At 38.4% G+C, this 25777-nt stretch overlaps 1 protein-coding gene across 1 annotated transcript in view; it reads right to left on the reverse strand.

The window, feature by feature from the left end:
• The window catches only part of LOC120502029 (VPS10 domain-containing receptor SorCS1-like), a 141722-nt gene that overhangs the window by 98841 nt on the left and 17104 nt on the right, over nt 1–25777 (reverse strand). Inside the window, exon 2 of the mRNA XM_039709043.1 lies at nt 4977–5135. Coding sequence (XP_039564977.1) covers nt 4977–5132 — 156 coding nt within the window. The 5' untranslated portion in view covers nt 5133–5135. The remainder of the gene's footprint in view (nt 1–4976; nt 5136–25777) is intronic.

Genomic DNA, 25777 nt, shown 5'->3' on the forward strand with positions numbered 1-25777 from the left:
AAAAAACCAAAAAAACACCATACCAAAAGGAGGTCATTTGATGGTAACAGGCTTTGGGGGTTTTTTGTTGGGTTTTTGGGGTGGGTTTTTTCTTTGTTTTTTTTAGGTTGGTTGGTTTTTGGGGGTTTTGTTTGTTTGTTTTTATTTGTTGATGTTGTTTAATTTGGTTTGTTTTGGTTTTGGGTGATTTTTGTTTGTTGTTTTTTTTGGGGGGGTTTTTGCTTCTTTTTTTTAACCTATGATGCAATTTCTGAGAAAATTAATCTGGATTTTATTTTAGCTTCTCTGGTCTAAGTAAGAAATTACTGTTACCATTGAAACAGAGAGTGTGTAAATTGAAAGGAACCCCCGGAGGATCTCAGTGTGATCCTCTTCCAAGCAGATACCCCCTCAAAAGATCCGAATGCAGTGAAATGAAAGGTTTTAAAATTATGGAGTGTAATCAGAGTATCCCATCACATCTTGAAGAGTGAATTCTGGCTACATCTATAGCAGATACTCTACTGTCAGACACAAGTGTTGGACCAAAACACATGGATAGATGGGGTTGAAGGTACTTTTAAGTGCTGGCCTGCTCTCTCACAGACATCCTGTGGCCATATGAATCTGTATCTCTTCTCTAAGTGGCTTCTCTGTCATCCCAGATATAAGAATACCTTTCTCTTCCACTTACATGCATGAGGAGTGGACATCCTTTAATGTAGGAAAATGAAGAAGATTATATGGTTTGATGTCAGAAAATATGTTGTCCCAAAAGTATCAGAATCCTGATTTGCCAAATTTCAGCACTTTAGAAATACAGACAAGTATCAGTCCCTAACATTAATCTTCAGCATGATACACATAGTAAATAAAGGTAGGCAGATGGAACCAGACATTTGGAAAATACCAAAATGAATAAAGAAAAAAAAAAAACCCAAACATAAACCTCTTCATTTACTAGTGCTATGCTGGCAGGGCTCCTTTAATTTGGGGAACCTCGCTTTTCAACAGTTACTTTAAAATGAGAGTGAAGCAGCAACAACAATAACTCAGTTTTAAACCTGCTTTTCAGCTTCTGTTGCTGCCTTTCAGTACTTGAGTGCCTTTGTGCATTCATTCCTGAGCTGGGCAATTACGACTCTACATTTTGCCTGTCTGACTTGTGTTTCCCAATTTCACCTTTATTTCATCTCCCCAAATAGCTCTGTTATTCCTGGCTGATTACAAACCACTCCTCTGTGCCTGACCCATCTGAATAGCAGAAGATGTCTCCACATGAACTAGAGGCTCTTATATTCCACGGTCTGATTACACAGCAAACCACTTTTGAAGATTACACAGTAATACATAAGTAATACTCCCATAAAATACAGCCCCTCATTCTACAAGCAAGCTGATTAAACCCCTGAGAGCTTACATGTACAAGACCTCCAAAAAGCCTTTGCCTCACAAGAACTGCTTTACTGTGTCTGGAGTTTCCGTCTGATTTGCAGCTCCTTTATGCAGAAAATGGAGAAGCATGCAGTAGTTCTGCAATTATGTGGTAAGAATCAGCCATGTAACAACTGTACTTTCATCCAGAACAATTAATGCAATCATGAAGCAATTAGTGCAGGCAGCAGATGGTTTGCTGCTCTTTTTTTTCCTCAAGACTGGCAGGAAAAAGCCATGACTGAATTAGGGACTGGTCTGTCAGCAGTGGTAATTCAAGTCCACTGCCCAAGGCAGAGACACAGGAGAAAGAGATGTGAACAAAAGCAACCAAGCCACTGAAGCTTAATGAGTTATTATTCGTCAGCTGAACCCCAGTAATTAACCACATTCACTCATAATCAACACCCAAGAAACTGGGACATAAGATTACTTCAGCTAAAACAGATTTCCTTGACATTGATTAAACTCCTATTCAATCAAACAAGAGAAGATCTGATCATAGCAATAGACTCAGAGAGCTGTGAAGACACTGAGGGATGATTCTGTGTGACCCATTTACTGTTTATTACAACTGAGCAATGAGAGGCCTCCACTACTGTTGGCTTTGCCCTCATCAATCCTCAATTGGATGGACAACTCCTGAGAACCAAAACAGTCCAGATCCAATGTGATTCCTGTCTCTCCAGCTCTTGCTCTATTCACCACCTGATTTTCCCCATCCCATTTGCTGCAAGGACACGATGCAAATGGATGACAACAATCAAGTGGCTTGCTAGGAGTATGTAAAAGTGTTTTCTAGTTGATCATCTCCCTCCCATCAACAGCAAAATTAAAGGACTTCACCAAACCTAACTGGTCAAAATACAATTTACTCTTCAAAGTTCTCATCAAGAAAACCCTCACAGCCTCTTCAGTCAGTAGCATCCAAATTAGTGGCATCAAAATGTAAATTCCTTACCGTGCAGATATGTTTCACTTGCCTCCTTGGGTGACTCTCAAGTCAGTATGCACACAGTGCCTGGAATCCAAGGAGTGATGAACTCTCTTCCCTTAAATATGGCCTTAGCACAGGATCAGGAAATAGCTAAAAGCAGTGTCATTTGTTGCAAAGCACCCCTCAGCTCCCATTGCAATTATCTAAACACCTGCAGGACTTCTTAATTACTCTGAGAAAATTCTGCCTTTGGATACACAAACATGAAACCAATGGGAGTCATTTACACTTAGCCATAGGCTGAACTTGACCCTTAGTTCGAGTTACATTTAATTTAGTCCAAGCTGATTAATACTCTTTGCCTGCTAGTTACCCTCTACAGTTCTTGGGCAAAGCTTGTCAAAGTCAGAAAATTAATTCATTAGGCCTAAAGTAGAAACAAGGTCTGTGACTCACACCCATTCAGTGTACTTTTAAAATTCTATTTTGGACTTAATTGGTACAGATCTACAGACTCTGTGCTACCTGATTTTTGTCTTGTAACTACAGTATTGAATTACCAACAGTTATTCAATTTGCTAATCAATTCCATAACAAAAAAATTTTTATAATACAGCCTGCATCCTTTCTCCCCAAACACTTCACACACATCCCATTCACACAACCCCAACACCACCCCCATAAATTCATGTTAACACAAACAGACCCTGTGTTCTTATATCCAGATTGTCTTTAAGGAGTCTGTGGAAGAGTGGACATTTCCTATGAAATTGTGATGATATATTTCTTGGTAGCCATCAATCATAAATTAAATAAACCTTAGCTACGTGGCCTCTAATTCAGAATTATTTCCTGATTGAATACCCTAGCAATCGAAATGAATTTTCTACTATATGCTACTTTTATTTGACAAAGCTCCCTCTGAAAGTTTCATTGATCTTCATGTAATAAATTTCCTGTTATTAAACACAGCAAGTTTCATTCCAATGGTCCTAAAAAGACATCAGAGACCAGCTTCTGTTCTGTTTCATATCAGTCCAGAGAACCAACAGCTACAACGGAAAGGAAACATTTCGGCCTTGTCTAATTACATACTGAACACAGAAAAGTAATTTAATCTGCACATTCCTCTGAACAGAGTATAACCATAGCACACTCTACAAAATGCTGTGAGAGGGGTGAGTGAAAAGTATTGCAAGCAACTGACTGCACAGAAAGAATCAGGAGGCAAGATGCATTTCTCAGTTGCAAAGGGTATTAAGCTACAGTCCTGGAAGGATTCAGGTTTTGAGTAAAAAGTGAAGGAAGAAAATATTCCAAAGATTTCAATACAATAATTTTGCAACCTTACCTACTTACTGAGTTTCCTTATGCCTTTTGTTTTACAGTCTTACTGTAATACCAAACCTAATTTATGCAAAATGAAAACTAGTAGTTTAATTATTTTACAATTAACTTAACTACACAGATAGAAAACAACACGGATTTCAAACTTTTATGTTGATCCTTACATTAATGTATAATCTGAACAATTCAGCCAGTAATTAGTTTATTGATTATATCCAGATTCTATTCTCACAGACTCATCATACACAAAACAAGGAGGAGACCACAAACGTATTTTGTGTAAAAGCCTATATACTAAATGTCAAGATATTTCAGTCTTTTACCCTTGCTGGGAGCTCAACAAACTCTTTTGGTCTTTTTCCAGGTTTATTCATAAAACTTTAAAATGTCAGGATATGAAATCAGCAATTTCTCTGAGAAGTTTGCTCCAAAGGCTAGTTACTTTACAGCTGAGTTTATCTGCCACTGACTCCCAACCATCAATTTTTGTTAGAAGTTTTTATCACTAAATTGAAATGGTTTCTCCTATGATTTGTCTTCCCCCATAGAAACATTTATGTGCAGCAATACAGTTTTCCTTCAATATGCTTTTTGTTGAACTAAACGGATTGAGGTCTATCAAATCCTTCACCACAAGAAAACTGACTTGTATTGATGTGTCTGATTTTCAAAAAATTCCAACGAGTTCTCCACAAAAAGACCTGTGTTGTTGTGTTACGTTGGGCAGCAAAAAATGAAGGCAAATCTCACAGCATATTTATCTGGCTGATGGATTACCCACACTGAGGGGACTGGACTTCAAAGGAAATTGATTCAGTGCTACTTTTTCCTCTTAGAAAATCAAAAACTACTTGAAAATATGCCAACCAGAGAGGAACAAGGAGTGTCTTATACTGTTCTTGCAGCTGATATTAAACTGGAGGAAAAGAATTGTCGAATAAGAGGCCAAAAGCCTCATTAGAGGTTTGTGAAGGATCTCAGCTGTCTTCTCTGCCCATTGCCTGTCACACAATATTGCCAAAAGGATGGATGAATAAACACAGACTTCCAGATCAGTAATAGAGGGCTAGGCCCCAGAAACACAGCAGATCCCACGTCCTTTACTTTGACCTTTACACTGAGGCTTGGTCAATGTTTCCTGCTTGGAAATACCAAACTGGTATTTCCAAAGACTGTCCTGGTGTCACCCCAAAGACTGTCCTGAATGCTCTGCAGCAGCTGCACAGAGAGATGGGGAAGCTCTGGGTTCTGCCTAAGCAAACCAAGCCACAACTCTTACCTTCTGATCTTGGCTGTAGGCTAAGATCCAATCTTCCTGTTTGGGGTGGAAGAGCAGACTGTGGATGTAGAAGTTCAGACGGTACTTCTGATAGGTGGCTCCTTCATCAGAACTGATTAATAAGCTGCTTTCAACTTCTGGATCAGTCAGCAGCATAATCTATATGGAAGGGAGAGATGAAAATATAGTGGTCAAGAGGAGTCAGATGGAAAACTAGGAAAGCAGCTAGAAACTTCAGAGCAGCTTATTATATATGACAATTACAAAATGCTTCAATGTAATGTCAAAACCACTACAACCAATGTTTCAGTAATGAAAACAGTATGTTTCAGCTATGTATATAAACACATAACATATGATCAAATAGGCAGAATGACTTTACCACTGGTTAAACCAGACCTAAATGAAGCTGTGCTTAGCTTATTTGAAAAATTAAATCTGAAATTTTTAACACTAGAGCCCAAAAGTTACCAGGCAGGCAAGCAGGCTGCTAGGGTTTTCAAGACAGATCTACTGGAGTGACAGACAAAAATTCAGGTACTAAGAAAAGAAACCCAAAACACACAGAGAGGAGAGAGGCTGATCTCTAATGGTGGGTTTTGTTAGATTCTGGCAGAAATTTCAGAGAAGGCAGTTTGCCTGCCTAAAATATTACCTGGCTGTCTGCAACAAGCAGTCTTGCTTTGGCATGAGAACACATTTGATAACATGCTGGGTTCTTTCCACCTCCAGTTTCTATGGTGCTTTGAATTATAGATTTGGTAGTGTATCAAAAATAATCTCTGCATAGTAAATTTGCTTTCTACCTCTGTCCAGGAACACTAGTTTAGGAGTGACAAAAGACACACGACTGAGAGTTGTAGTAGCTACTTCACCCCATTAGCTGTGGTATTAATTGGTCTGCATTGCTGATGAACCAGTGGCAATAATGAGTTACTCCTCTCATGTGTCTCTGCATGAGGGAATGTACAGGTCTGAGCAGTAAATAGAGATTGTTCCAGTATTTCAATAAGCAATGGAGGAATACCCCTAAGGAATGGGAATAAGGCATCACAACTGAAAAAAACATGAAAAGTTTTAAAGAATATTTGCCTTGGAAAGGTATTAAATGCTTGAATCATTAGCATTTTTATTTTTTCTAAGTTGCTTTGCAAATGGCAAACACTGATCTGTTTTTAGACAAGCCTGAAATGAAAATATCCACACCTGGCATTTCTCAGAAAAAATTCCTGTCCTGGGTTTGAGCACTCCATATTTCATTTCCTTCTCTTCTTCCATTTAGGCAGGCAGAGTTAGACACAACTTAACTCTCTTCCTAGGAATTACAAGGAAGCATAGCATCTGGTGTCTGTGAGACATCAGATGCTAAAGAGCTATTGTATGTGAAGGTGTAAATACACATAAAATCTACACAGAACATATCCTTCATTATTGAGCAGCTGCCAAATCTTTTTTTCTCTCTCTAGAAACCTCCTTGGTAGCATACCAATTTAGCCTGTGACTTAAAAGCCTGGGGTTCTGCAAAACCCCTGAACTTTCAGATCCTGAATAATCTCAGACCAGTTACACAACTCCACTGTATCTCTAAAATAAAATAGGGTATGTTTCCATTGGAGCATAAAGTTAGAATCTCCTTTTATATCTGATTTCCTTTAGTAAGGAAAATGTGCATTTTTAAACATTTTTATTTTCATTTAACACTTTCAAATATTCCAAGCATATAATTAAAGTGATTTCCAAACTAAAGAGAGAGATGATAGAAGTTACACAGAAAGGATTGATTAATCAAACTATCAATATATATAAATATAAGATACTGTCACTAAGGAGTCTATCCAGCTTCTGAAGCCAAAAATTGTAATGTTTACCAATTGGTTCCTTTTTCTTATCACACTAATTTCTGGGACCAGGTTCCTATGTTTAATGTTTATTGATTCAGTACTGTGATACAAGCATTATGATTTTCCTATTTTTATTACTACCTTCTTGAGTGGATTTTGTTTATGTTGGTATTTGGAAATATCACAGCACAGCATTAATTTGGACTAGAGCAACTAGAGCAGAAATAAGCACAAATCAATGGGCTTGATCCGAGCTCCCTGAAGTTAATAAGAGTCTTGTCACTGACTTTGGATTGTGCCTCTAAGGCAAGCTGTTAATCAAGACCCACTCTAGCCTCACACGCTTCCTCCTACCTGGGCAAGGAACTCATCTGACCTCATCACTGTCACACCTAAGCACATCACTGCCTTAACACATTTTCTGTCAGGCCACTCCTCTGAAGTGTGAAAGTGCTCTTATCTGCATTTTTAAAAAAGGGAATGGAGGGAGAAACTGTTGAGGCACTGAAGCACCTAATACTTCACCCAATCAATAAAAGTTAAGTGCCTAAGCTGACTTTCAGACACTGCTGACTTTGGCTTTAATCTGCTAACTACCACCCTGGGCTATGAGCACTTTGTTTTCTCTGGTCTCCAAAAGCCTTGGCTCTGCATTGTGATAACAGCCATTCTGTAGGTAAAAGTGCTTCAGGACACACCCGTTTTGTTTCCTATGCCAACAGCACCTCAGATGTGGCAGAGCTGTGCCACTGCCGTGAATTTATTTGAGGGCAGAGTGGGAGACAGAGCAGGGAGTTGATGGATGACTCTATCCACCAGTCAGATTGCTAACTATGAGACCAGCTTTCAGCATTATCTCCTCCACTGTTGTACCTTGCATTGTTAATCACTCTGCACAGGTGTCATAAAGCAAAACAAGTTAGAGCCAACTATCAGTCACCACTCACATCACAGCCACAGCACCATGTTTTTTATAAGATAAGAAAAGCAAATTTCATTACAACATACCTGTGTGTAAATAACCAGAGTTACAAGCCCAAAAGATAGCATTTATTGGATAAGTAGAATAAATTGATACCTGCATGAAAAGTAAGTCAAAACAAGATTAAAAGGCTGTATGTATTTATATAAACCTTCTGAAATTAGCCCTCCAAAATTTTGGGGAAACCTCCAGCAAGTCCTTGTGTTCTGACTCAGGCCACAGTGATCTCAGAGCACAGAAAACACATTCTTTCCAAAGAAACGAAACCAAAACATCCCCTGCCTGTGGCAGGGGGTTGGAATTAAACGACTTTTAAGGTCCCTTCCAACACAAACCATTTGATGACTCAGTGATACACCTCAGGAGTGCATCTAATGTTTTCCAACCACTGTTCTGGGCATTCAGATCACAGTACCACATTAGCACTATCCTGAAGTCAGACCCTCTACTTCCAAAAATGCCCATAGTGCAGATGTCATCTCAACATCAACCATTTCATTCTACAAACACACTTTCACTGAGCTGCACTACATGCTAATATAGTTGCAGTCACATTAGTTTCGTTTTATTGCCTAAGTTGCCTGGAATATAAATGAAAAGGGAGGGAAAGTACAATTAATTTTAATTCCTTTTTTTGTTGCAGCATATGAAAAACAGAGTAAGTACTCTTTAGAATTTCTTTTTAAATAAATTAACCCAATTTCTGCTTTGAAGTAGTCTATTCCCATTGACTTTATGCCTTTTTCAAGTGAGTGTGAGCGTGCATGAGTAAAAGTGTGTAAATGTGTGCAAGAGTGTGTAAGTGTGAAAGTTTGTCTGTATAACTGTGTGTGTGTGAGAGTGAGTAAATAGGCACTCTGGTCCTCCAGATTCAGCACTCCACACATGCACTCAGAGAAACGTGCTCTGCTTTTAATTAATTGAACTCATTCATTGTTTAAACTTTCTTAAGACCTACAATAAGATATAAAGTGAAACAATCCAAAGGAATGAACTGCTTTGGTTGTGAAATTCTGAAATAAATGCAACGCTACTGTAAAGCAAATTAGACCTATTCCTTTTACAGGACTGAGTTGCTGGAAGCAGTACATGTTTGCAAGAGCAAACAAATTAGAGACAAAACCACAGAAGGAATAAAACAAGCATTTAGTTGGATATTAGTAGGAAAAGAGGAGACTGAAGCCTTCATGAAATTTTAAAAATCTTTCCTCATGGAAACATCAGCTGCTGCAGAACTGTACACATGAATAATGCCACTAAAATTTGGCCCAAGTTTCTGCTTCAAATAAATTGGGTAACAGTATGAGCACCTAAATGAAAACATGAAATGTCAGCTAGAACTGACAGTTTTGAAGCTGTCTCTAATGCCAGCTAAAAGACAAGGTTAGTTGCTAAGCAATTTCATTAAGACACCATTAAAATAATACACCAATAATTCAATTGAGGCATTGTGGAGTATTTCATTGCCAGAAGGTCTTGTTAACTCAGAAAGTGCAGCAATTTTGTAAGGAAAGAAAAGACTTCAGTGACAGAACTACACGTCTAACACTGAAGAAAAAAAGAAGAATATTGCCTTTGAATGATGACCTGGATCAGAAGTAAGTAGAAATGACCTCTTTAATTTGAGGAAAAGGCCTGGAACAAGTTGTTTTGCAAGTGTTACTCAGTGACTTAAGAATAAAGAAGTTCTTATTCATACAAAGATGCATAACCCAAACTCATTAAATCAGCTTGCACTTTGCTGACATGGAGGGTAACATACTTAAACCACCCTGAAAAAAAACCATAGGCACAATGACTAGACAGTGTAATTCAGATTCAGACTGAATCCAGATCCAGAGAGTGGAAACTATTCTCACTTCCCCCAAGAACCCACAGGAGGTCCATAACTGGTGGGATACAATCACTTTCCTCAAATCTTGGCTGTTTAAATGTAAGAGAAATGATGTAGCAAAAGGTTCAGACAGTGAATTCATCCTGTTTGCACCCATGAAAGATTCAGTGCTCATTGAGTGATAAGACAATCCTTTGTCACCAGAATACTAGATGACAAAGGACTATCTTTTAAGAGAGAAAAATTATCATCTGCCAATATTTTTGAAAGCCGAGATTGCACAGTATACCTAATAAAAGAATTGTTGAGAATTGCATTTGGCATCTTGATGAATGTTGTTTGACATAAAAAGCTGACTAGTGGATGGAAAAAAAAATCCATTTATCTATTCTGTATTATTCAAGATGTTCATAACAGGACAAAAGTGACTGCAGAATAAAGCAGCCATAAAAGCTGTATTTTTTATTATCTGTGGGAATCATCTGTGGTTGCTTTACTAGATAGAAAGAGTGAGTGTATGTATGAACAATAACTTACAAATATTTTATGTGGTGGTGTGTACTATATATCACCGAAGTCCCAGGTACAGGGTTGGGTCAGTGCAATAAAGACTCAAGAAAAGCAAACATGAGGCTGAGACACCTGTGCAGATGTGATTCAGTCGTTCTCTCAGTTAATCCTAATTGATATGAATAGGGGCACACAGAAAGTCCAGAGGCATAGGGAGAAGAGTTTTCCTAAGAGACAACAGCTTACAAAAACTATCCCTCCTTAATCCGAACGTCACCTCAGCAAACCCCTGAAAGCACCACCAGGATGGGACTGTTCCTGTTCCTACCAAAATCCAAGAGAGGGCAGTGCACCCCCGCGAGCCCTTCTCTCCACTCAGACCGGGACAGGTCCCGATCCGGGTCCACCCAGGGGACAGGTTCCCCCCACAGCCTCTTCTCTTGGCAGCCGAGCTCTGGCAGAAGCCCCGTTTTCAAATGCACCTCACCTTGCACAGAAACGAATAGATTCAGCTACCTTTTTTTTTTTTTTTTTTTTCCATTAAAGCTGAAGAAGTTGCAGCATCTCAGGGTTTTTGAGAGCTGCTGAGTCACTGCTTGTGGGCTGGGCTGTGCACAGAGGGAAACACCGACCTTCACCTTCTCAAGAGTAACCTGCCACCCCAGCAGCCAGGGTGAATTACCAAAATACATACTTTTCCTTTCAGGTAATAATTAATCAAAGGATGAAAAGAGATGAGATGGAGGAGAAAAGGGTCGCTGAAGATTAGTGTCACTTTTTAAATATCAGGTTTTTAAAGTCCAGCTTCCATTTCCATTAAGCCAGAATTAAATTAAAATAAAGATTCTACATTTTGTCCTTACCTGACTTAGTGCACCTAGTGTTTTAATGAAGACTGTAAAAAAGGACACAAGCTCTTCTTTGCATCATCCTTACCAAAAAATAGAAATGCAATGTTAAAAACAGTAAAGAAATCCACTCATTAATATAACTTAATAGATTACTGCAGAATGTTTCTGAGTTACTTTTGCCTTATCTAGAACAATACAGTGATTTATAATTTATTTAATTCAAGTAGGTAAAGACATCTAGAGGTCATTTATTTCAAACTCCTGCTTCACATTGAGCCAGCTTCAAAGGTACAGATAAGTTCTCAGGACTTTGTCCTGTCAATATTTAAATACCTTCAAGGATGGGATTCCACAAACTCTTTGGGCCTATCCAGTCTGGTACTGTTTAGTTTTCATTCAGTGTTAATTTTAAATACCTGGGATTCTATTATGTCAGTTCTAGAATAAACAAAAACACCTTCAATTTTACATTCCTTTTATCTTAGAAGTCTATCTTAATTTAGCAAGAGTTTTGGAAGCTGGAAGTGCTGTTTGAGCCCCAAGCACCAAGGTTAGCTTCACCGCTGGGATCCCGTAGTGGTGCTGAAAATAGAACTCGTCAGGCTCAGCTCCTAATCACAGGCATAAACATGAGCTCTGGAGCAATCAGTTCTGGGGGAAGGAACATGAAAAGATTAAGCTTCTTGGTTTTCCAAATCTACCTCAAATCAAATTCTAGATTTTTATTTCTTCATTCCAAAGAATGGGTCTAATTTAGTAAGCTGACATGAAATGAAAATTTGTTTCTTTATTATTACACTCTGCCTTCTCTTCCTTTACATTTGACATAAAAAGCTTTATCACCACAACCAGCTTAAAAAATATATTACTCAAAACTTACGTAAAACACAGTAGAAACTTCCATTCTGAAATAAAATCTAATTCATAACAATGACTGATTATTATACTTTGAGAAGAAATAAAGAGACAAAGGCAAAAAACTCAGGAAATCTACAAGTACTAGAGGCACTTTATTTTGGACAGTGCAATCTAGTTTCAATTATTAATTATCCATTCTTTTGCAACAGATGTTCTGTATTGTACTGAACACAGAAAAAAAAAATAAGCTGAGACACTCTTACAGTCTTACTTGCTTAGGGGAGAAAAAGATCCTCAGCTTTGTAGACATCTGGAATGAGCTGCGTTCATACATATTGCCCCTACTTTGTTCTGTTGCTCAGTAAGGCATTCCTTTCAGTAAAGAATCTCATGAGATTAATTAGTTAATCTTCACACCAACTTTGTGCTAGAGAAGTAAAGCACACATATCAAGAGGGAAAATTACTTGGACAAACTCCACTAATCAATCAATGGCACAAAAAGAAAGAAGCCACTTGCACTGTAAGCGTATTATAAACAATAGCATTTCCCAGCCCCAAATACTGGGCCCTAAGGGTTGTTAATCCTAATGAAAGCAAGAGGAAACTTTTGGTCTAAAAGTGTGGTAACCCAAGCAGAGGGATAAAAGGGATGGGGAAAACAAGGACACCAAGGGAGCAATTTTTCCCTGGAGGGTAAGTGATAAATGTACAATTCACATGATGAGCCCTTGCAGGGCTCCAGTCCAGGTTGGATGGGTGCTGAGCTACCTGGTCTGGTGGAAGGTGTCCCAGGTCATGGCAGAGAAGTTGGAACGAGATGATTGTTAAGGTCCCTTCCAGCCCAAACCTTTCTGTGATTCTGTACAACAGCTATGCCTGGGCACATGGTCAATTCACTGAACACTTGGTTTCATGGCCAACTGTTTCAAGCCATGCCACTTGCCTCTGGCCAGCCCTGGCACCTGTGTGCCACTGTGCTGTTTAATATTTCAGGGGTCTTACTCTTTCCTATGTTCTATAGCACACCTAAAGTGAAGAAACAGAGGGCAGGGAACATCAAAAAGCAAATGCACCTCAGACTGGGCAGAGGTGACCTGCTGGTCCCAAGGGCATTAATATCTATACCTGCTCACTTCCATCTCTGCACCATGTTCTAATCCCTCAATTTCCTACAGATGTTCTCATCTTATTTCACCTGAAACCAACCAGCTGAAACTGTTCAATGACTGTGGCTGATTTTATCCAAAGCACTTAAACTAGTCCATCAGTTCTCAGGTGGGGACTGGTGCTTCCAGCAGGAAGAGTCCTCATCAACCCCCTGGAACCCAGTAATAACTTTGAATAGAAGCTGCTTAAACCAGTTAGGGTTAGTAAGAGATTGCTAATTTTCCTTCATCTGTTTTCCCTTTACTGGCAGAATGCCTGGGACTGACTTCATTGCAGCTGGTGGCACTGTACCTGTCTGAGGCAAATATCAGATCCTTTAGCATCTGCTGCTTTTTTGTTCTGAAAGTGACAATCTTAACTGAAATGCAACAAGACAGAAATCAGAGTATTCAGATGCTATCCAAAATAAATGTTCTGGGTGGTAGAAATGGGAGAAAAAGTAAAAGTACAGTTTTTCATGATAATTATCAAAGTTTTGGAAAAAGAGTAATTCACATTCCAGACTTTTCTTTTTTTTTCTTGAAATTATATAGAATCTATGTGCAAGAAAATGAACACTTATACACAGCAAAAAAAGAGCAGGAAGTTTACTAAATTGTCTGCAATAATACAGGCTATTTTTCACATAGTGAAAAATTTTCTATTTACTTTGTTCACATGTTTTCTAAAGACTTAGTATTTTAAAACTTAACTGCATGAAAAATATGGATCTGGTTTCAAAGAGTAATTAATGTAGGATCCACATTTCATGTAGGATTTTTGTTTACCTTTTTACGGGTTTTAGGGTAAGAAAAGATTATTAGTTACTGTTTACTCCTTAAAAGCATTTCTGTGGACATCTCAAGTCTAGAAACTTTATTTTAATATTTTAATAAAGATTCAAATTCTATCCAATTAAAACTGATTCTACCAGCTGACAACTTTAGAAGAGATACATATTATAAGACTCCCAACATAATCATCAGAGTTGGCACCACAATTTTTGCACTGAGTTACAATTCTTTTCTCTTGGGATATATCTATGCAATCTAATGGTTCTCAGTGATATTTTCTTATTAGATTTAAATGGAATTGCTTTCAAGTAATTATCTCACCACACATCTACACAACAGGTGATGGTAACAGCTGAGCATACAGCACTGGATCAATATCAACTTTGTCATGGTACACCTGGTTCTGCTACTTCTTGATTTATAGACACAAAGATGGGGAAAAAATTAGTTCAGGGACCAGAACAGAACATGAAGGAAGTCTCTTTCTTGCAGGTGTGAATCAGGTCAATTTTCCTACCCTACGACAGTAATGAAAACAAGCATGGACTTAGAGGAGAAAGCAGAAAACACAGCACAGAATCTTTTGGCCAGGTCTGTTAATTTTCCACTTCTCCCCATACAGTGTAAGGTCTCTTCAGATTCATGGCACACAGTTCTGTTCTACCATCAACCTCCTTCCAGGCTTTGAGTCATCTGTAACCAGGATACGTGCTCATACAGCTGGAAATTCTTCCTTACACAAGTAATGTGACTTTCCCAAATAGATGACATGACACTTTTTGTACCTTTTCATTCAAAAGGCTGTGTCTATGTGTCAGCTTTGCTGAAGCTCCATGTTTTATTTCATTTTGGCTTCTTACATGCTAATTCTCAAATGTTCTCTAAAATTTCCACTTAGTTTAGTTTTAACTTTTCCTTCTGACTGTGAATAAAGCACAGCTTCACTAATTATGTCTACAGCTAATTCTTTTTATGTACATTTATCTGATGTGCTTCTCTCCAAAGCATTTTTTTGTATTAATGCATTAATTCCATAATCACTTCAAATTATGTTCCATGTTGCATGAACAATTGGGGAATTAGCATCTGCTTGCAAATTGTTAGCTTGGCTTTTCATTTTTGTTGTTGCAGTTGATGACCTCAAATTATCCATACTGAACGTGTCTGAAAAGAATTCCACCTCCAACAATAAATAATTCTCTTTAGTCTCTGTATTGGTTCTTGTTAAGAGAATTCAGTGCAGTTATGCAACAGAATAAAAGAGTGTTTTTCCTTATCAGTTTTGGTGTAACAGTTGATTACTATGTAGAGTCACTGTCACAGTCACTGACACAGTCTTTCACAGATGCTCCTAGACTAAGCACTAAATTTTTCAATTCTGTTATCATTCTGTGGTTACCACAATTCTGGTTCTCAAATGGAACCACAGTGTCACAGACCACCCCTGACATCTAAGCAAGTTCAGAGCCAGCACTGAGCTCACATGGAGCAAGGACACCATTGTGCAGACCCAGTACAGCTGTTTTTCACACAGGAGGCCTCCAGAGCCTATTCAGACACAGGGACATGGAAGCAGTTCTGGGCCACACCAAGATGTTGCAAGAGCTAAAATATTCGGGCTAAAATATTCGTGAAGAAATGATGCCCCATGCTCATTCCCCTCCTTGCACATACCACGTGACATCTGAGGAGGATGGCAATGCAGAAAGTGAAGTGCTCTTATCCTTTTACTACTCCATTTCAGAGTTTTCAATGCTTCTTCTCCTTGACCTCTCATTTTTCCCTTTCTTTCAGTGCAACTTTCCTTCTTCTAATAGCAGTAATTTCCCTGAAATTTTAAAATAAGGGTAGCAAAAAGAGCATGATACATCAATCTGCTCAGATTTTGTTACTATCCCACCTTCAGTTCATGTTCTAATCTACTTTTACAATGTCTAAAGCAAAGGATCAGCATTCTTGGTTTGTCTTCATATACCATCACAGCAGACATGATCAATTAGTTCAATACACACAGGAATCCAATTTTTAAAACAGAACTTCAGTTGGTGCAAAAGCCTATTGAAGTTAACAGAGCATGATTAGGAGTTAATGGCATTATTAAAGGTTGAACCAACTGAAGCTATACCTTTCTGTCTTCATCACCCAATGCATAGGTTCACCAACTAAGAGAAATCCACTGTTTTCAAGAACACTGGTTTTACAAAAATACTACAGCAAGGTGTATGTTTTCATGTTATCATCTCCAAATAGAGCCTTCTTTAAGGCTGAATGCCACTTGTCTGTGACATGCTGATGGAAAGTTCAATCCATTACCCTTCTTGGCTATTTAATAAGGTGACTAAAGCTTTTAGCAGTCACACAGTGGTGGAACTTGCAAGAAGGCTTTCTTGCACAATAGACATTTTAGTTATTAAAACCAAACCAGGACAAAGCATGGCTGGATTTTTGTATGAATATTGCTATAACAGAACTTATCTTTCTGCTTAAAATGGAGCATAAAAGGAGGAGCATTAAAACCTAATCTCATTTTAGTTGGCTTTTTTTAAGGAATGAAAGATGGTGGGTATTTTAAAGTGACCTTCCTAGTGGTGTAGCTGATCTTGCCAAATCAGAATCCTACTCATTATTAGACTAATTGCAAAAACTGCACAGAAGCAATCCTCTAGTGAAGAAAGAGAGGAATCATACTTAGCAGCAGTTTTAAGACTATAGAATCTATGGTATTTTTAGTGACTTGATGCCATGCAGTCAAAGATCTGCTTCTACCCTTAGCAACGTTCTGTGAGAGCATGAACTGTCCTTCTGTGTCACACTTCGTGTCAGGTATTTGGGGGTCTGCTCACCAAACTTCAATGCATGTTTGAGAGGCTGAGGCAGTAATGACTTCCAGCAGTGCTATTACTCACGAGATGACAAAGGAAACTTGGACTAAGCCTGTAATGCTTTAATGGCTTCTCAGAGCTGGATGTTAAACCGTTTGATAACTCACTCCTAATTATGGACAGTATGGAAGCAATTTAACTCAATCAACTAGCTGGCTTCAAAGACAGAGTTGTATTTCTTTATCAGGAGCCAGTGATCAGTATCAGCTTCAGCAGCACTGATAACACATTCAGTAATGGCTGTTGAGTGCCAATGACTGCTAATGAGAACTTGATCAATAGTATTTCTAATGATGCAATTTCAACTGTAATGGGGCTGCTTCTGATGAAAAGGAAAATAAGTTAGGAATGATCATATCCTCATCCATGGCAAATTCCATTGCTGCCTATTTCTTGCTATTCCACATGCTGCTTAATATGCAATTCCAGTTGTTTCTGCATTATCCAGCTCCTCATTAAAGACTCCAAGGATCACAATGCCTAGGTGTTTATAGCAGCTATGCTGTACAACTCCTGAGCTACCTACTAATGGTTTGTTTTTTCTATTAATGCCTAGTGGTGAGGTGAGAATAAAGCTACAAGGTGAGAACAAAGCTACCATTTTTTACCATTCAGGCAGTGTCAAACAGGATCATCCATTACCAGCATTTTCTCACACAACTTCCTGGAGGTTGCACTCCATATACAGACAGGTATTAATGTCCAGGTCTGCTTGTTGCTCAGTGATACAGATGAGGCTGTTTGATTGGATGCTCCCAGCAGTATTTCTACATTTGCACTCAACATCACTGATTTAAGCCTTCTGTCCAGCCACATTCACCTCACAAGCAAAAACCAAATAATGACCATTTCGGCCCCTAGGAAAACTATCCCCACTGCCATAGGGGACAACTGCAATAATATAGTGCAACTGATTTCTCTAAGCTCTTTTGTGCATAAGTTTAAACAGTACCCCCAATATATAATTTCAGGTGGCAGCTCATTTCATAAAGAAACCAAGATTTGATAAGCTAGTGATTGAAAGAACACGCTCTAGACACATTGCAGAGAAATCACACAAGCATGACAAAAAGTGGAGAGCTGAGGAAAGAGATTCTAACAACTTGACTGCAGAAAGGGTTTAGGTAAGTCAGAAGCTGGAAAGGAGGACTGCATTTTGAAGTGAAATTTCAGAACATTCTCACTTAAGACAAATGTATCAGAATTATATTCAGTGAAAAAACTTTCACAACAAATATGATTGGTATGAAAAACAGAGAGAACATAGGTGAAGCCAAAGAACACTGTGAAGTCCCTACTGTTCTGGATCTTTGCTGTCATAGTCAGCTGGAGTCATAAAAGAGTCAATTATATTGACTGCAAGTATTAACAACCCCAAAACATCGGGATCACACCAGTGAAAGACACTAGTTTAATTTCACTGCATGTGTGTGGGTGAATGAAAAAACTGTATGTAATGAGAAGGCTAGAAAAGAAAAAAAACTATGGCTATAGAAATCAATTCCCACAGGCATTATAGCTGTCTTATTTATTGTACATTAGGTGCCCCTCACTCTCACTAAGGCTTAAGCACCATCAAATTTATCACTCTGTTGGAGGGAGCGTGTGGACAGTTACCAGGCAGTAGTTAACATGCTAGAAATCGACAGGCCAAGGTGCTTGACAGTCATTTGTTATGGAGACATAACCAGAAGCAGAAAACAATCAAGGACTGGCAGTCAGAAAAAAAAAAAACAAAGAGGCAAAAAAATCCAGAGTGTGGTCTTGGCAATGAATTCTAACCACAACCCCTGCTTATGAACATGTTATTAAGCCCAGTCATTACAGATAAATGGAGCATTTAAAACAAAAATGTATCCTTCTCTAGATGATGCACTAACCCTGCTAAAAGAATACTTTAGCTCTGAAATCACAGACAGAGACAGAGTTCATGCTGAATTTTCTGCTTCCCTCAGTCTAGCAGCAGGAGAAACCTCCTCCTGAGGCCACATATGTTCTATGGGAATAAAATCCTTGAGGATCCAGTAGTGTATGCTTAACACCCAGGTACAAGGAAGAGAGGATGGAGTGATATTGTCACGTCAATAAACTTAAAGATGTTCTTCCTGACTGTAGTGGGTCATCAAATGGTGTTCAGGATTACAAGTGGTATGATTCTGTAATAACTATTGAATGTGGTGGAGACATTAATTTTCACATAATTACTTAATTTTCTTGAGTCTTTCAAGGTATTTGCCATTCTCATCAGCTGAACTGTCACTTTATAAAACAGAATTCATTAAATTAGAGCTCCGAACATGACAAATAGCAGACTTTACTAGGATTTTTTATTGAAAAATTATTTGGAAAGTATTTCGTTAATAAGTTCTCATTATATTATTCTATTGTACCTGTTCCATCAAAAAAAATCAGAGATGTCTTTTACCTCATTTTCCCAAATTCTAATGGATAATGATGTACTCAATTGTTAACATTCAAAAGCAGAGAAATTGTTAACATTTGTATAAATGATTTGTGAATTTTAGGGTTTTTTACTTTAGAAATAATTGACATCAAATTTACATCAACCTCATAATGATAATTACATTTATCTAACATTGATTTCTGTGGGGCAAATGATTCTCAGAAAATTTGATTACCTCACATGTATTCATTGAGTTATCCTTTGAATATCAAAAGTACAGCAAGTATTCTCACCTTCACTTTTAATCATGGAAAGATAAGGCACAAAGCAATTAAACAGCACATTCATTAAAAGACTTAAGAAAGCCTGTGCCAAGGCTCAAACGCTCAAGTGCAATATCTCTAACAGAAGACTTTCCTTCTTCCTATCACATATTTCTGGGCCAAGCTTCCTCTCTGGGAGACAATCAGGCTATAGACACACTGTCAACAAAGGAAAGTGTTGTCAAACACGAACTTTGTGACATTTCAGTCCCAGTCTCTGAATAGCTTTGAATACAGTGCTTCTCTCCTTTTAGAAATAAAGTTAAAATCCATCCAGCTGAATGACTCAGCCTGAGAAAATATCTGAGGCAGAGATTACATTACTGGAAGTTGGAGGTGGAAGGGTTCCTTCCAGGTCACCAGCTGTGCTGCTATGTTTTTAAAGAATATTTAATATATTTTGTATACTTTTTCCCTTTTCCTTAACTTCCAAAGTTCCTGAATAAGAGGGATGTTTACTGCAACTTTTCATAAACTGGCACTGAGAAATAGCTTTCTAAACTGACTGGCACAAAGTCCTTCTGAACTGCGTTATGAAAAATTGCCAAACAATGCTGCACCTTCTCTGATGTTTGTTCCAAAGCTCCCTGGAGTCAAGAGAAGCCTCTCCTGAGGATTCACGCTGCTAGAAGCCTGAAGTTTTTTATTAATTCACAGAACACAAAGCAGTAAATGGTTATTCCCCTTGCCTCAGTTCAAGTGCCTGAAGCACAGATGCAGACAGACAATTTCAGCCATACATGCAGTTTTTAGCCAGTAACCCCTGGACACTGAAGTGAGCAGTTCCAGCACTGGCACAATCATTCACAGGGAGGTTTCCCAAACTGGGGGAACCTGAAGGGAGTGCAGAGAGACAGTGAAAGGACAGGGACAACTGGGACAAGTTCCTGCTCCACACAGCACATGAATCTCTGCTGTGACTGCCCCACCTCCCCAGGAGAGAGGACTAATACTCACAAAAATTTCACCACCAGCAGGATTGTCAAGCACTGGAGCAGGAGGCTGAGGAAGTGGCTGAACCACCACCCCTGGAGATATCTAAATGGCACAGATGTGGCCCTTAGGGACAAGGTTTCTGTTGACTTGGACTAGGTCAACAGTTGAACTCAAGGACCTTAAAGGTCTTTTCCAAGTAAGATGATTCTATAATTTTAAGCTAAGACCATTGACCAATGCATGTAAATTTTTATGAATAATGACATTTGACCCTCTAGATCTGGCTGGCTTACTCTGCACAGCCAGGATGCAAAACACAGAGTATGTCCTATTCTTGGTACCTTGGACATCCCTCTTCTTTAGTGAGATTCCCTCCACAGCCTAGACCAAATGTCATGGAAACCAATGAAAATCTCATTACTGTGTGTTAACAATTAACTGCTTTTCTTAATAAGCCAACATTTTCTTCTCCGCCTATCCTGATTTCTTTATTAACCTTGAATAGAAGTTGCAATCAGAAACCATTATCAGTGACTCAGTCTGAGACAAAAAGTCAGTAAAGAAAATGATATTGCCCAGAGCATCCTTTCAGCTTTAGTTTCTTCTTTGGTTTATGGGTCATTTGCAAATCTGTTCTGACAGGAATATTAGGCTGCTATATAGCTATAGCAAAAAACTCACCAGAGATTTAAACTCCAGTGAATGTTCACATTCCCATGGGCCATGAATGAGAGAGTTTTTATATCAGCACTCAGTTCTGAAACGTCAGCCAGCTTTTCTCACCCATTAAAATGAATTTTAAAAACCTTTATAAAGAAAGCCCAATTTGTGTGCTAACCAGCTCTCTAGGAAGTTTGCTATGTGATTACATACCCTCTCTCAAACAAATATTCAAGTTATAAACATTTGTTCAGCAGTTGTGGGCATGTACATTCCCTCCTAACTGCAGAGCACTTGCATAGAAAAATGCAAAGCTTATAGCTTTCCAGCTTTGCAATCCTGCTAAAACATTTGCAATTTTTTGTAGGCATGTATCTCAGCTAATTGCATAAATTTTTTTTTACCTGACAAGCGAAACAGATGTCAGATGACTAAATTCATTGATTCAGGTGCTGATTTGGCACAGCTTTCCCCTTTTTATTATGCTCAGATCTGCCTTGTCCATGTTCTCTTGCATAATAAAGTCACTGGAACAATTTAGATAGCAAGTAAAATGGCAGAGCTCCAGAAAATTCACTGATTTCAACCTTCTTATACTCTGCAAACAACCTTCTTTTACTCTGAGTAGTATATACTTCCATACTTTGAGAAGATCCAAAATCCAAGCATGAGAACGAGAACGGTGGCAGTTTTCACAATTAGTTGTGGATTTTCTAAGAGGCACTGAAAAATAGCACTGGACTCTGTGAATGTAGTCACCAGACATGTTCTCCCCTCCAGGGTCTTTCATGGAGCTGGCAGAAGGCTAATTAAGGAGACTACAGCTCAGTGCATCCTGTCCATATTGACATACTGCTTCCCCTCACAGCACTGACATCAACTAACAAGACAAAACAGGTATGGAAGAATAAAGGATCTTAGAGTTCTGAGTTTACTACAACTTCATCACCTGTTTCTCAGATGGGAGATGATGAAAATGAAAAAATAACATTGCCTCTCATCAGACATGTCATACACACAGCTCTGGACCCTCTGGGCCAGCAGAGAGAAACAGGTTTTTCAAGTTACTGCTTCAGAGAATCAAGTTCCACAGCAGAAATTAGGATCCCAGATCACAGGTTTTGGGTTCCTCCTGCCTCCTTCACTTCTAGCTGCAGATTTTCTTGCCCTTCCTCTTGTGTTATCATTGGCACTCACTCAACTCAATCTGCCAACTGGTTCAGTGACCTGACCATTGCTGGGGCACATAGCCCTAAATCAACTGGGAAACATAACTAGTTTATGTTCCCAGTTTGTGTTACGAGTAGGGTGTGAAGGGGGACACAGGAGACTTAATCCTTACACAGACTGTTGCAGTGGAACAAGTTTGACTTGTTTGTTGTTTCACTGCTGGACTCTTCTCCTGACAAGTCCATGATCTTGATGACAAGAACAGGTCAAGAATGACAACCTCATGGCTCTGCAATCTTAATAACAGGCCTACACATCACAAGGTGAACACTCTCTTGTAAGACTGTTTTGTCCCTTACTTAGAAGGTTAATGGCTGCCTTGATTTGTATCAGAATAAGGTTTTATTTGGAAGCAAATCATCATGCCAGGTTGCATCAATACTGCCTAATCTCCCCAAATTATTTTTCAGACCCAGAAGAATTAGCTCTTCTGCAGATCAGAATTAGAGGCTTTACAATCTAACCTTTTCCTTTTCCACTCAAACTCTTACTCTTGACACCAAAGATGAGAGTCTTTACTATCAGAAAGCCCCAGAAATTAAGCTTTTGAACAGTGCCAAAAAAGAAGAGCTGATCAAAGGCCTAGTGGCAGATATGGGACTTGATACCTCAAAGAGCATCCAGCCTACAAGTTCATTTTGTATCTTTGAAAGCATGGAATTCTCTTACTTTCCAATCAGAGGCACTGCAGTTAGAAATAAAATGGGAAGTACTTGTCCCAGAGATCTTAAATTATTTCCACAAGAATGACAACAGAGACCAATGATGCTATGCAAGAGTCAAGACTGCCGAAGTGAGAAACTGTCAGATATTCTGTTACATACTCTTAATATTATGTTCAAGCCTCTTGCTTGCTGTTTCTCATGCAGTTTCCAACCCATCCCCAACAAACCATGAGATACAAGATCCTAAAATTCTGCTACCATGAAACAGAAAAATTTTACATTCTACCTCATTTTAGTGGTTCATTCTCAAAGATAACTAGTTACCCTAAAAATCAGTACTTCACAAAATCTAGTCACATTTTCATGGTGTTTTTAAGAACCATCACCCAGTTTTGATCTTGGTTACACTAGGAAAATTCAGAAGCAAATCTCTAGACCTGTGGCAAATTAATCTCAGTTTAACAATCTACTGTGTGTTACCTGAGGCATTTCCCTTCCTGTGAACATACCTTTATCCCCAATACATTAGACTTAGTTTAAATTTAATTTTTTTTTTATTTTGACCTAAGCTTAGCTCTGCCACTTTGCGCTGCCAAGCAAAGAGCACATACCTGGATATTGATGCCAAGTGATCCATTGGCACCTATCAGCCTGGTAAACTCTTTATTTAACTGAGATGTTAATGCCTGACACTACAATTCTATACTGTCACTCACGGATAAAATCAGTGAAGAAGTTTAAAGGCAGAAGGTAAGGGAGAGGCACAGGCTACAGGCACTGTGGAAGCTATTTCACAGTATCTGTGACCATGTACTAGAAGTCACATAGCTGATGATCTGGCCTCCCACTTCTCCTCTAGAATATGGTTTATGAGTTTTGCTAACTGAAAACCTTGCTGGGAGGAAGCCACACTGACCTCATGTCCCAGTAATCCTGTCCCATAAAAACCAAAAAAGCTAATGAAAAAAAAAAAAATTTCAACCTGTTTCCCATAATAGATATTCCCATATTTAGAAGAACGTGTGTGTCCAAATAAGCACATAAATATTTGTGTGCAAACACAGCATTTTAAGAAGGAAAGGTTTGTTTTACAAATTGGTCAACATTTCAATATGTCAGATGGTCTTGCTTGATTTACCTGAGAGTAAATATCCAATCAGTATAAATGGCTTCAGGGCATGTGCACTTTTTCTTTTTCTTTCTTTTTTTCATTTTTTTTTAAGGGGAAAAATACGTGATTTTCAGTGTCAATGAAAAGAAACCCTCAAAAAGCAGGCTCCATTTGCAGCACCAAGCCATTGCCCTGAGGGCTCAGCCACTGAAGAAACAGTTAATCATTATAAGTAATATTCAAAGACGTTAAATAAAATTCTTCTGACAAATTCCTCCAACACTGCCTAAAAATGAGCAAGGCCAGCATTATACAGACCTTTGAATGATGAAGCTGCATTTTAGAAGTTGATTTTAATTTGTTTTTCCTCCAATACAACTTCAGCAGATTTCATCTGTGTCCTCAGAGAAATCCTACACACCCTGCACAGGTTTGGAAGCCCATGTCCAGACATATTAATGAACCAGTAAACAGAATATATTGCCTATATCCCTAAATAGGCAGGAATTAGGAAGAGCAGGTGCAGGATTAGCAGAGAATCCAGAGTAGAGGAAGGATTACACAGACAGGATTTCAAAGCCCAGCAATAATCAGCTCTCGGACAGAATTTAGAGCTGCTTTGGCTTAGCAGATAATGTTTCATAGAGTTTTCCCTGGAGTTCCTTTTAAGAACATTTGAGGGAGTTGCAAGTTTTGTGTTTGCTTTTCTTATCTTTTTGCACAAAAACCAGCTGGATGTGGATGAAACCAACATGGATATATAGGAGATGAGAAGCTGAGAGTGCAAAAACCTCCTGAGACAAGAAAAATTCTCTGTCGCTTGACACGATCAACCAGATATGGCCTTCAACTACAGCAAGGCCCTGACTGCTCCTTCAGATAACAACAGCTACACAAGCAAGGACAGCAGGAAAAAAAAAATACTACATTGGTAAGAGAGCCTTTATTCAGACTGGCCTCCTGACTTGCTAGTTTTATAGTAAATTCCCTATTTTCTTACTATAAAAATTGCTCACAAAACAGGGATAATGCCACATATTTAATCAAAACCAGGAAGAAAACAGATGAAGTGACAGATTCTTAAAAAGTTACATGCAGGGCACAGTTTGTTAAAAACAACCAAGGAAAAGCCTACATTTTATGACTATGCTGGCTGATAAACAGTTCCAGTTTCTAACAAGCAGAAATATGTATTTTTGTTGCAAATATTTTGCGTGTTTAAAAAAACTGGTGTTTCAGGAGAACCACTGTTAAGTCCCATATCTTTGAAATCTCATAAAAAACAGTTTAATCTGAAACATCTTCAGGGGAAAATAAAAAGAAAAAAAAACATGGAGAAAGTCTACATGTTTTATCTACTTCAAAATTAATTGTTTAAAGATGCACAACATGCAAAACAAACATTGCTTTGTTTTGCAAATTTTGGCAATTTAATAAAAATTGATTATAAAATGTGTGACTCTCAACAGATCGGACATGTAGGAAGAAATCAAACATATTTTTGACCCTAAGTTAACAGGAGGAAACATTCCTCCATCTCTTTTATTTCAGAAAAATGAAATATCAACCTTTCGTATAAATATAAAATAAAAAAAACAGTCTTTACCATACAGATGGCTAAATTTTTAAGTCCTAATTAGGTGTGTACCTCCCAGCAGAGTGAAAAGAAGAAAAGAATGGGTACTAGCCCTCCTTGTAGACTTGGCCCTGAATTCTTCAGAGAATTTAATCCCCCTCAAACAAAGGATGGTTCAGAACTGTAAATCTAAGCT

The sequence above is a fragment of the Passer montanus genome, unplaced genomic scaffold, assembly GCF_014805655.1.
Source record: "Passer montanus isolate IOZ18808 unplaced genomic scaffold, ASM1480565v1 scaffold21, whole genome shotgun sequence".
Classification (NCBI taxonomy): Eukaryota; Metazoa; Chordata; class Aves; order Passeriformes; family Passeridae; genus Passer; species Passer montanus.